Raw genomic sequence first — 13,405 nt, forward strand, 5'->3', positions numbered from 1 at the left:
TCTGCACTGCCCTCACCAACAGGTATGTCAATCTCTCATTTCCCTTCTTCGAAGAGGTCCATCATTCTGTTGACAGAGGCTGGCTCCTCAAAGAATTCAGTTTAATGACAATGTCATTCTCCTACATAATATACATCATCAAAATAAATTAGACAATTTTTCTATAGATTTACAGAAATTAAGTGAGGTTGTTAAGAAATGACCCCACAGAAGTAAAACAAATAAAAATATAAGTTAGCAAACTAACTTCATCTGCTGTGTGGGACACTGGAAGACTTCTGCTTGAAGAGATTTAAGCACCTTGTCAGTGATATCACACTTTTGAATGTTTATTTCTTAGTCTTTTGAAAAGCAGATTAGTATATCTTTCTATCATAATGTTTTATGAAATACTATGCTTTAATTATCTTATCTTGGGCACATAAATAATAAATTGGGGAACCTCTAATGGATCACACCATGCATAGTTACATTTGAAATAGAATTAAGTTTTCAATTAGTATAATCACAATTTGAAATCTGTTAACCAATCAGAAGAAAACCTGAGGTCAAGCTCACCTCTGTAATGTTTGTGGGAAAAGGATTTGCTAGTGTAGCAAATGCAGTGGTATGAACAAGATTTTTAAAAAATAATATTTGTTCTATCAAGTGGGCTCAACTGCTTAAATATTTAAATGCCGAAGTATATAAAACTGATTAAATGATTACAAACTATTCTTTTTTAATAAAGCAGGAACTTTTAAAAAGCAGATTATTATTTTCACTAGCATGAAAGAAATGTACTTTAATAAGAGTACATTGTATGAAAGTTTTCAAATTCAGACTCTTCATAAATTCGAGCTGGCTGTTATTTCTGAGCCTGAATTCTTGAGGTTTTAATATCATTATATCTTAGTTTGATTTTTAGAGGGCATAAGTAAATTCCTGGACAGAATTATGAACCACGCTCCCAGCCCTGACCATTTGGGTGCGTGGTTGCCTTCTAGGTGACAAAGTTAGAGGAGACTGCCTGGTTGGATAAGTCAGACCACCCTTAAGTACATTCTTTTTTTCATATTTATTTATTTATTTGGCTGTGCTGGGTCTTAGTTGTGGCATGCGAACTCTTAGTTGCAGCATGCATGTAGGATCTAGTTCCCTGACCAGGGAACGAACCCAGGCCCCCTGCATTGGGAGCGCAGAGTCTTAACCACTGTGCCACCAGGGAAGTCCTAACTATGTTCTGCAGCTATACCTTTTGTGATTTGAGTGCTAAATAGGCCGAGTTCTAATTTTAAGAATGTCAATTTGACACTTTTGACAGTGATGAATTCATCAAAATATTCTGGAGTGCAGTGGGCGTAAAAGACTAAAGAGCTGCATCTTCAGTGGCAGTGCTGAGGATTAGGGTTATGTTACAATGATGGAACAGTTATTGGGCCAAAAGACACAATGACAATAGATATTTTGTTTAAAAAAAGGGGGGGGAGGGAGAGAGGGAGGGGAGAGAGAGAAAAAAAGAAAGAACAAATGAACAAACTCAGATTTCAATCGATTATCTTTCAGCACTTGAAGGAAAGCGTTTCAAGTGTTTCAAGATCTAAGTCTAAAGAACTGTTATAGTCGTGAACCTACTAGTATAATAAGCAATAAAGAAGCTCAAAAAATGCTCATTTTAAAAAGCGACTTCTGTTCTGAACATGTACTCATCTTTTCCAAAATGATTCCAACCCCATGAATGAAACAGCATTGCTGGGGTCTTTTTTTCATACAAATAGAAAATTTGTGAAAACCCAAGTCCCGTTATCTTTCATTCAATCCAGTCAATTTTACAAAAGCCTATCCAAACTCAACTTCATCAGCTCAATTTACAAATCACGCTAAGTATCTTAATACGATCAGGTTTTTAACCCTGTCCTTTACCTTCAACGGAAATATCCTGAATAGCAAAGCGCAGGATGATGGTCCAGATCATACCCAGCGTCATCTTCACGTTGCCATCGACAATTTCTTTAGGTAAGAAGAAAGAGCAACAAATGAGGGTAAAGATAACATAATCAGCACATAAAGTTTTCCTGTAAGTTATGAGTCTCCTGTAAAGTTTTGACTTCAGAGCTACTGGAAGATATACATATGCAAAGACCAGTTTCTGTTTGTGTAAGTGTCGCAGCGTGTCTAGTTCTAAATGTGGTATTCATAACCAAATGTCTACAGTTTAAATGAGTTATGAGTTAATGATGAACACAAAGCTTCCATATGCAAAGTCACTGAAAACAACCCAGGGGTTTCCAAGGTTTACAGACTAGATGAGCCAAGGTTCTAAATAATCAAACAGAGAGAACACTGGGTCATCTTTACCCTGATCCCTCTTCCCGAGCTCAGTTGTAAAGATTGAGAGGCAGGGCAGTCTCAGCTCCTGCCAGACTCACCCGGACTCCCAATCTCCCACAGAGAATGGAGATCCTTCCTACTAGTTCTTATTAAGAGTCACTGGGATGTACAAGTTCTTTCTCATTTGGATGATCAGTTTGAAAAAGACAGCATCATATTTGACTCCTTTTTTTTGGCCACACCATGCAGCATGTGTGATCTTAGTTCCCCAACCAGGGATCGAACCTGCGGCCCCTGCAGTGGAAGCTCAGAGTCTTAACCGCTGGACCACCAGGGAACTCCCTTGACTCTATTATGTACAAATGATCCTAGAGCCTTGTCTCCCGTTCATGGTGCCTGCGGAGAGCCTGTCAAGAGAGGCTGACACAGGAGATGGGGAGAAGGAAGGGGGGAGGGAAGCAGGCATCCAGCTGCAGGCCCACTGCCCCACGGGGAGGTCTGTGCGCAGTCAGGGTCATTCGCATCACACCCCATTTACCTTCCGCCCCGATGGACACCAGCTTCACGCCTTTGCTGGCTATGTAATCCAAGGCTTTGTTGACGTTAGCGATTTTGTGGAATCGCATTTTGCCTCGGTCAGGTTTGGGCAGCCTTTCCCCTGTTGGATGAAGAAAGAATCATGTAGACACAGAGAAAGGAGACCCTTGATGCAGAATCAAGATGCCAAAGTTCAGAGCCCGTGCCCTCCTTAAATGGGAATCATTATTTGACTGTTCCTTATGTGTTCTCGGTTTCTGTAAATCACAGTACTTTCAAGGTCAAATGGACCAGAGGGGAGCTGTGCTATTAAGGCCATATGCTTTTCAGATTTGCTGGGAGAGCCCGGTTTGGTCTTTGAGCCAAAGTACGAATGAGTAAGAAAGAAGCTGGCTGGTGCCCCTGCAGCATTCAGAGGTGCTGACCAGCTGTGGGAGAGAGTCAGGGAGCTTCGTTCAAATCACAGGGTTCATCTCAGATGTGGAGCTACGGAGACACCTGGATCAGGGCCACCCTGCCCTCATCCTTCCCACTCACACCTCTTTAATTAAGCCCGATCCACTCTCCAGTCCCCAGTCTAAACCAGCCAGCTGACATTTAGGGCAAAGGATAACCCCTCTGGGACTTGAACTCCTGTTTTCAGAGTTAAGCCAACATGTACACTGGCCTTCGGCATGAAAGACAATTTCTGGAATACACACTCGCTGGACTTAGTGGAGAGGGCAGCCTGGTGGGCAGTCATATAAATGTCATTTTCTCTTCTCTTATTCTGTTTTGAAGTGGGTGGTAGAAACATGATTTTAATAAGTCAATTTTAAACAGAATTCACTCCTTTTTTAGAACAGAAAAATAACTCCAGGCAGACCGCTCTTTGGAAAGGTTTGCTTTGCCAATAATACCATCTCCCCCAGCCAGGTTCAAAGGGAGCTTTTTTTAAAAAACAAACAAACAAACAAAAAAACAGATGCGTATCTACTGCTCGGACATAGAAGTACATGTAAGATTGGGTATAACATGTATGAAAAATGTTTAAGACTCACCTGAGATGACTTCCAAAAGCAGCATGAGCTTAAGGCCATTCCGGAAGTCTTCCTCGATGTTCTCGATCTGAGTGCCAGCTTTCCTGAGGTGGGAGTTACACCAGGCAGTGAAGGTCTGCAACAAGAAGCAAACAGTGCTGAGCACAGCCCCATCAGCACTCAGAGCCCCTCCACATGGACCATGCCTGACATCTTACACATCGTGGGGAGAACAGGAGGCTGGGGCATCCTGGACCTTTGAGAGAGAGCAGACCGAATTGGATGGAAAGCATGATTTGAGCCCTGAAGGTAAGATTTTAATAAACTTTCTTCTTTAGAGACCAAAAAAATCATTTTTTGGGTCTAACCACCTGAGGAATTTTTGCCTTCAGTTTAGAAAGGTAACACATTTGGGATTAACATATACACACTATTATATATAAAATAGGTAACCAACAAGGACCTACTGGACAGCACAGGGAACTACACTCAATATTTTATAATAACCTATAAGGGAAAAGAATATATATATATATAATATATATATATAACTGAATCACTGTGCTGTATACCTGAAACTAACACAACATTGTAAATCAACTATACTTCAATTAAAAAACTAATAAAATTTTTTTTAAAAGATACCATGTTTACACCTATGCCTTTGCCTTCTGAAAACCTCTTATTCTGTAGGAAATAAGGATGTGCTTATTCCCTGCATACAACAGAAATCAGTGTGCTTGCAGAATGGATGAATAAATTATGCTTAAAGAATGTTCAAAATGTCGTACTTTAGAGCAGAGGGTGGGCGGCATTGTGCAGTAGAAAGGGGAAGAGAAGAGGGACCCGTAACCACTAATTATCTACAACTAGTTTATCCTGGATGAACAACAGTTTTAAGCTAGTAACTGAATCAATTAAACAAATTTGCAGTATAGTCAATCATTAATAATAATAATAGTAGTAGTAGCAATAATAATGAACTCCTACTGGCATATTCCAGGTCCTGGGCTAGACCCCGGATTTCAAAGACAATTAGATACAGCCCTGCCCTGGAAGGGCTCAGAGGCTAGTCATGTTAACAAATAACTAGGGCAATATTAAGCAGAAAGATGAACTCTATACTAAGTGGCATCCAGAGTCATTCTGTTTATTTTTCAAACTTCTTTTAACTTGGTTTCCACTTGTGCACTATTTCCTGCCAAAACCAGATTAGAAATGCTTCTGGCAGCTGCTGGCTGAGAATGCAAACTGTGCCCTTGTCACACAACAGCTGCTGGGCTCCGGAACAAAGTGCCCGCACATTACGCTGCAGCGAGACAGACAAACAGGGTTTGTGTTATAGATGAGAAGATGAACCTCTCAAAAATAGAGTTTTTCCAAGTAAGACTACAAAAAGACACAGTTTTCCATAAAAATGATTTTTCTGGGTAATAAAAAGGATTTTCAAATCTGACTGATGGGCACTTATTTCAAGAAATATGTGATGTTATTTGCAGCAACATGGATGGACCTGGAGATGATCATACTAAGTGAAGTAAGTCAGAAAGAGAAAGACAAATACCATATGATATCACTTATATGTGGAATCTAAAATAGGACACAAATGAACTGATCTACAAAACAGAAAGAGACTCACAGATACAGATAACAGACTTCTGGTTGTCAAGGGGGAAGGGAGCTGGGGGAGGGATGGATTGGGAGTTTGGGGTTAGCAGATGCAAACTGTTATATAGAGAATGGATAAAGAGCAAGGTCCTACTCTGGGATGAAGTGAGAGAGTAGCATGGACATATATACACTACCAAATGTAAAATAGCTAGTGGGAAGCAGCCGCATAGCACAGGGAGATCAGCTCAGTGCTTTGTGACCACCTAGAGGGGTGGGATAGGGAGGGTGGGAGGGAGACGCAAAAGGGAAGGGATATGGGGATATATGTATACGTATAGCTGATTCAATTTGTTATAAAGCAGAAACCAATACACCATTGTAAAGCGATTATACTCCAATAAAGATGTTAAAAAAAAAAAGGTCCTACTGTATAGCACAGGGAACTATATTCAATATTCTGTGATATACCATAATGAAAAAGAACATGAAAAAGAATGAATATAGATGTATAACTGAATCACTTTGCTGTACAGCAGAAATAAACACAACACTGTAAATCAACTGTATTTCAATAAAATAAATTTAAGAAAAAGAAATATGTGATGGCATTAAATTCTAGGACAAAAAGAAAATATAGGTATTTTCTTGGATTTCCAATAATAAATGTTATTGTGAGAGCCAAAACTAATAGTTATTTCTCCTAAAACACATCTAAACTTTAGTCAGGTTTAAACAGAAGAGATACTCTAAGTCATATACTCTAGGTCTGCACCCAATCAATATGGTAGCCAGTAACCATACTTCGCTATTTAAATGTAATTAATTAAAATGAAAGGAAATTAAAATTTTAGTTTTCCAGCTGTACAAGCCATCTTTCGAGTGTACAAAAGCCACATGTGTACAAGCACATCTGTACTGGATGGTGCAGATGTGTACGGAACACTTCCAGCATCACAGAGAGTTCTATTGGACAGTGCTACTATACATAATCAAATTTTGTTTTTTGAAGCTAAGATTATTAACAAGAGTCTATTATTACCTGGGTTCAAAATTCAAGTGGTACAAAAAGGCATAAAGTGGAAAGCCTCCCTCTCACTCCTGTTTCCAGCCACTGAGTTCCCTTCCCCAGAGGGAACGACAAAGAGATTCAGTGTCTTGTGTTTCTCCTCAACAATATTGTATACATACATTAACACAAAGGCACACACATCTTTTTTCTATCCCTTTAACACAAATCATAATATACACATTGTTCTGCACCTGGCTTTTTTATATTTTGGAAGAAAACTATAACCTAGGGTCATTCAGTATCAGCAAAGAGCATTCCTCTTTGTGGCTGCATAGTATTCCACTCTCGTGACTATACCACATTTATTTTCTAACTAGCTTGTTGGATGGACATTTAGGTTGCTTCCAGATAACTAAGTTCATACAGTGAAAAACTTCCCAGGCCCCATTTTCAGCAAGCAAAACTACTTTAAAGGTTTTCTGTTTGTTTTTTTCCCACAATACCGAGACTAACCATATACATAACCTTTTGGGGAAGGCACAAGAGAACAGTGGGTTATGGAACTGACAGAGAAAAAAATATAATGATATAAAATATTTATTGAATTATCTTTATCTATACTCTAATTAAAAATGGGCAGGCCTTCCCTGGTGCCGCAGTGGTTGGGAGCCCGCCTGCCGATGCAGGGGACGAGGGTTTGTGCCCCGGTCCGGGAGGATACCGCACGCCGCGGAGCGGCTGGGCCCGTGAGCAATGGCCGCTGAGCCTGCGCGTCCGGAGCCTGTGCTCCACAGCGGGAGAGGCCACAACAGTGAGAGGCCCGCGTACCGCAAAAAAAATAATAATAATAAAGGCAAATATTGCTGGTATAAATTACCTTATTACCATGTTATTTAAGCCCCTTCATAATGTAAGTATCAGAAGCACTTCTGGATAGAACCCCAAAGCTTTTCATGAAATCAATGCAGGTTTCCTGACCCCCACTATGGAACACTGTGAACATCTGCTGGATACCACCTTTTTTTTTTTTTTGCCGTACGCGGGCCTCTCACTGTTGTGGCCTCTCCCGTTGCGGAGCACAGGCTCCAGATGCACAGGCTCAGCGGCCATTGCTCACGGGCCCAGCGGCTCCGCGGCATGTGGGATCTTCCCGGACCGGAGCACGAACCCGTGTCCCCTGCATCAGCAGGCGGACTCTCAACCACAGCACCACCAGGGAAGCCCCTGGATACCACCTTTTTATAGGTATGCATGCGATGAAGGTAACTTACCACAGGTAATTATTTAGCTGTGCAAATCCAGAGAATGAACTGAATCTACCAGGTCAATTTTGTCAGTTAAGCCTAATGAAGTTTCGTTTTCTTTAATGAGTATTCCGAAGAGCCAATAAAGGTGGTTGACTAACCAACTCAAATGCGAAAAAGGACCCCAAGGCTCTGTGATAATAGCTTGCAAAGAAGCCAGTGCACTCTGAAAAGGAATTTTAAGCTTATTAGACTGTTTAATTTTCATTCTATTTACAGTTTCCATTACCACGGCCTACAGAGACTGTTCCTATGCCTTCCCTATTGTCCTCAGCTTCTGTGAAAATCCCGCTAATCGTGGAGGAGATAAAAACAAAAGCCATCACAGCAGCAACAAAATCCCACATATTGTACCTAAAAGACTTCTTTGTGGGGACTTCCCTGGTGGCGCAGTGGTTGGGAATCCGCCTGCCAATGCAGGGGACACAGGTTCGAGCCCTGGTTCGGGAAGATCCCACATGCCGCGGAGCAACTAAGCCCGTGCTCCACAACTACTAAGCCTGTGCTCTAGAGCCCGTGTGCCACAACTACTGAAGCCCACGCGCCTAGAGCCCATGCTCCACAACAAGAGAAGCCACTGCAATGAGAAGCCCTCGCACCACAACAAAAAGTAGGCCCCGCTCGCCACAACTAGAGAAAGCCCCCGCACAGCAAAGAAGACCCAGTGCAGACAAAAATAAAATAAATTAATTAAAAAAAAAAAAGACTTCTTTGTGGATTTTCTTGATCTTTGACGGCAACATGCATCTTTAAGTTCCCTGTGAACTAAATCTGGGAGAAATCAAATGGAACCAATGTAGGTCCACGTGGTTTTGGAGGGAGGCTCCTTGGTTCAAACCAGATTAGGAAGGCAGGTGTCCTTTCTTAAAAGATATGGTGTTGGGCTTCCCTGGTGGCGCAGTGGTTGAGAGTCCGCCTGACGATGCAGGGGACGCGGGTTCATGCCCCGGTCCGGGAAGATCCCACATGCTGCGGAGCGGCTGGGCCCATGAGCCATGGCCGCTGAGCCTGTGCGTCCAGAGCCTGTGCTCCGCAACGGGAGAGGCCACAACGGTGAGAGGCCCGCGTACCGCCAAAAAAAAAAAATAAAGACATGGTGTTACAAACGAGACAGAGACCCTCAAGGAAAGAGGCCAACGTCTCCCCAGCCCAAAGCTCACCTCAGAAGCTGCCTCATCACATCTGAGATCCTCCAACCTCCTCCCTTGCTTCCAACTCAAATCTTCCTCTACCTCTCTCCTAGAGAAGAGCTTCTTCCCTGCCCCTGTTCACCTAGTGATAAATACATACACTTTTTGCATCTTGAAAACAAGCACATAAAAAAACCTCTCAGGGGCTTCCCTGGTGGCGCAGTGGTTGAGAGTCCGCCTGCCGATGCAGGGGACGTGGGTTCGTGCCCCGGTCCGGGAAGATCCCACATGCCACGGAGCGGCTGGGCCCATGAGCCATGGCCGCTGAGCCTGCACGTCCAGAGCCTGTGCTCCGCAACAGGAGAGGCCACACAGTGAGAGGCCCGCGTACCGCAAAAAAACAAACAAACAAAAAACAAAGAAAAGAAAAAAACCTCTCAGAGCCACACAAAGAGAACCAGGATGGGAAAGCATGAACCGCCTACCCGCAGACAGGAAAGGCTGATGCTTCCAGTCCTTCTCACCCTTCAAAGACGCGCACAACAAAGGGAATGATGGACCTAGAGATGATCATACTAAGTGAAGTAAGCCAGACAGAGAAAGACAAATATCGTGATATTGCTTACATGTAAAATCTAAAAATAAAAAGTGATACAAATGAATTTATATACCAAACAGAAGTAGACTAACAGACATAGAAAACAAACTTACGGTTACCAAAGGGGAAACGGTGGGGGGAGGGATAAATTAGGAGTTTGGGATTAACAAATACACACTACTATATATAAAATAGGTAACCGACAAGGACCTATTATATAGCACAGAACTATACTCAATATTTTGTAATAACCTCGAAGGGAAAAGAATCTGAAAAATAGATATAAATGTATCACTGAATCACTGAATAGATATATATGTATCACTGAATCACTGTACACCTGAAATTAACACAACATTGTAAATCAATTATACTTCAATAAAAATGAATAAATATATATGTATATATTAAAAAAAAAGCTAAGAGAACAAGTGTTCAAGTCACAGAGGAAAAGACGGAAGGGCATGGGAGTCACTGTCTCACTTTGTATATTCCTTAGGCAATGGGAGCAAATATTAGCATTTCTTCCTGAAACATACAGAATCATAACCCATGAGTCACTGGCCAGGATGGACAGTCCTGTGGGTGCAGACTGGTCTCCCTGCTCATACAGGACCCTCTCTGGTCATGGTACTGAAACTCTCCAAACACAGGGGGCAGAAGAAGAGGGCCTGGGGGTTAAGGCCATGTGCCTGTGACTTATACTATTCTGTTTTCCCGGGATAAGTCTGAAGGATACTCAAACAATCAGCGGTCGCTACCCCGTTATCTTCCTGAACATAATCTAAGAGATCCAGAAATGCTCTTCAACCCCTGAAACATGGTGGTTGAGAAAAATGTCAGTTGGAATAACCAACACACGGAAGCAGCCTAAATGTCCATCAACAGAATAACGGATAAAGAAGATGTGGTACATATATACAATGGAATATTACTCAGCCATAAAAGAGAATGAAATAATGCCATCTGTAGCAACATGGGTGGACCTAGAGATTATCATACTAAGTGAAGTAAGTCAGAAAGAGAAAGACAAATATCATATCACTTATATCTGGAATCTAAAATATGATACAAATGAACTTATCTACAAAACAGAAACAGACTCACAGACATAGAGAACAGACTTCTGGTTACCAAAGAGGAAAGATCGGGGGGAGGGGTAAATTAGGAGTTTGGGATTAACACAGACACACTACTATATATAAAATAGATGATCAACAAGGACCTACTGTATTGCACAGGGAACTCTACTCAATATTCTGTAATAACCTATATGAGAAAGAATCTGAAAAAGAATGGATACATGTATACGTATAACTGAATCACTTTGCTGTACACCTGAAACACAACATTGTAAAATCAACTATACTCCAAAATAAAATAAAAATTTTAAAAAAAGAAAAAGAAAGAAAAATGTCAGTTGGGGGAGTTTTCCAGGAATATCTGTTAGCAAGAATTGCTACCCCCATTCAGAGGCCATACCTTCTTCCTTGAAGAACATACTAGCAAAGTCCCAAGTCCATAGGAATCCTAAGACCACTGTCTTTCTGAAAGTTAAATTATATGCCATGACAACCAATACAATGTGCTTAATGGCAAAAAAAAGCACTTATTAAAAAAAAAGGGACTTCCCTGATGGTCCAATGGTTAGGAGGACTCTGTGCTTCCACTGCAGGGGACGCGGGTTTGATCCCGGGTCAGGGAACTGAGATCCCACATGACGTGCAGAGCAGGAAAAAAAAAAAAAAAAAAGCACTTATGTCCTCACTGAAATATTGAGATAAGCTTGACCATTATGCATTCATATTTGGTTTCTATATAAGTTAATTAAGCCAATTAATTCCACAGACACAACAACCTACATTGTAGACTATTCCAAAGAGAGAAGGGAAAACAAGGTCTTTTAATCAAAATGAGTAATATCTGTGATTATATATATTGTTTAAATAACACAAGTTTGCATCTCTACCTGGAAAAGATTATCACCTGGAGACACAAATAAGAACCAAAAAGATCAATCCTGAATCTGACACGGTCCTCTGAGTTTGAGTCCATCTCATACCATCAGTTAATTATTAATTCTTCTAGCAATAAGGCTCTAGGGTTGGGCTGGCTCCTATAAGACCATCCCTGTTCAATTTACTATTCCATTTTCTCCAAACAAAAATCTGGCAACACAACAGCTATCAATTTCTTTTATACTCTGTTAACCAGCTTTTATTTTCATAATAACTGCATAAAATACTAATTAGAGGTCACATTTCCTAACATGGAGACTCACTACAGCCACTGGGCGTTTCTGAACAAAATAGAACAGGGTTTACTGAGGGCTGGGACGTTCGGGCAGAGCCTGCAGCATGAAGCTCAGGATAGGCAAGCCCGAATAATTTTCAGCTTTTAAATCCACTAATTATAAAACAGCATTGTCAACTGGGAGTCTGGGGTTAACAGATGCAAACTTTTATATATAGAATGGTTAACAATAAGGTCCTACTGTCTGGCACAGGGAACTATATATGTGTGTGTGTGTAGCTGAATCACTTTGCTCTACAGCAGAAATTAACACAACACTGTAAATCAACTATACATCCAAAAAAAAAGAAAAACAGCACTGTCTATCAGGTCTAAACAGGTTTGGGGCACCATCAGAGTGTTCTACAATTTTGAGTTTGCTTATCACTTACTGTTCTCATAGAGTAAAAACATCGAGTGGCTAGCATGGGAATTCCTGGCCTGCATCCTATGGGTGGGACAACTGAGCCCCAGGTGAGCAGGGGCAGTGGTCCCTGAGAGGGAGCAGGGAGGGCAGGTGGAGCCCAGTCCCGCCCACAGTCGTGGCTCAAACTCGGATTCTATTTCTGACTCTGGCACCATGCAATTATTTGTCCTTCACGTCCTGACACCTTCCCAGCTACCAAAAAATTGTCATGATCAACTTAATGAAACAATTCAAAAGGTTATCAGGAGGAGAAGAAATACAAAGGCCAGCCGGGCCACACGACCTATTATCACAGTGGTTCTGAACAGCCTCCCATGAAAAACTGTTGAAAACCACAGCTCTGTTAAGTTGATTTTCTAAAAATGCTCCATTTGTTTTTCTATTTACAACAATCATTATAACAGTGTCTTCTTTTCCACTTCACAAATTCTCAATTTGCCAGGATCCCTCCTAATCGCTTTCCTTGTTCTTTTTAAATATTCAAAAAGTAAGGCAGGGGTGCAGGTGTCTAGAGAGATGCACACATTTTGTAAGGGAGAAGGGGGGCAGCTCCAGCGTTTAAGAAAGGACACACTGCCCTCCTGAAGGGCAGGGAGCCGCTCCTTTGAGAGGGCAGAAATTCCTGCAAACCATGTGGCTGGCAGAAGCAGATGTGCTGGTTCACCACAAACCTTCACCACCCCTCAGCCAGAAAGACCCTGACCCACAAATCACAGGGGGAATAGCACTGGGTGAGCCTGGACAATGCCACAACGCCCAGAAAAATGGGCCACTCCAGCGTCACATCAGAAAAATCAGCAGAATGACCTCAAATTGAAAGATTCAGACACTCAACCATCTTTAAATAAAAGGTGTTTCTCAGGATCACAGACATAGAGAACAGACTGGTGGTTGCCAAGGGAGAGGGGGTTGGAGGAGGGATGGAGTGGGAGGTTGGGATTAGCAGACGTAAGCTATTATACATAGAATGGATAAACAACAAGGTCCTACTGTAGAGCACAGGGAATTATATTCAACATTCTATGAGAAACCATAAGGGAAAAGAATATATATGTATAACTGAATCACTTTGCTGTTCAGCAGTAATTAGCACAACACTGTAAATCAACTATACTTCAATTAAAAAAAAAAAAAAACACCAGGGGCTTCCCTGGTGGCGCAGTGGTTG

At 41.6% G+C, this 13,405-nt stretch overlaps 1 protein-coding gene across 1 annotated transcript in view; it reads right to left on the reverse strand.

Moving 5' to 3' along the window:
* Positions 1-13,405, reverse strand: part of ACTN2 (actinin alpha 2) — a 79,586-nt gene that overhangs the window by 40,820 nt on the left and 25,361 nt on the right. Inside the window, exons 2-4 of the mRNA XM_030839476.2 lie at positions 3,888-4,002; positions 2,849-2,968; positions 1,903-1,989 (exon numbers count right to left, since the gene is read on the reverse strand). Of these exons, the coding sequence (XP_030695336.1) occupies positions 1,903-1,989; positions 2,849-2,968; positions 3,888-4,002 (322 nt within the window). The remainder of the gene's footprint in view (positions 1-1,902; positions 1,990-2,848; positions 2,969-3,887; positions 4,003-13,405) is intronic.

This window comes from Globicephala melas, chromosome 16, assembly GCF_963455315.2.
Source record: "Globicephala melas chromosome 16, mGloMel1.2, whole genome shotgun sequence".
Classification (NCBI taxonomy): Eukaryota; Metazoa; Chordata; class Mammalia; order Artiodactyla; family Delphinidae; genus Globicephala; species Globicephala melas.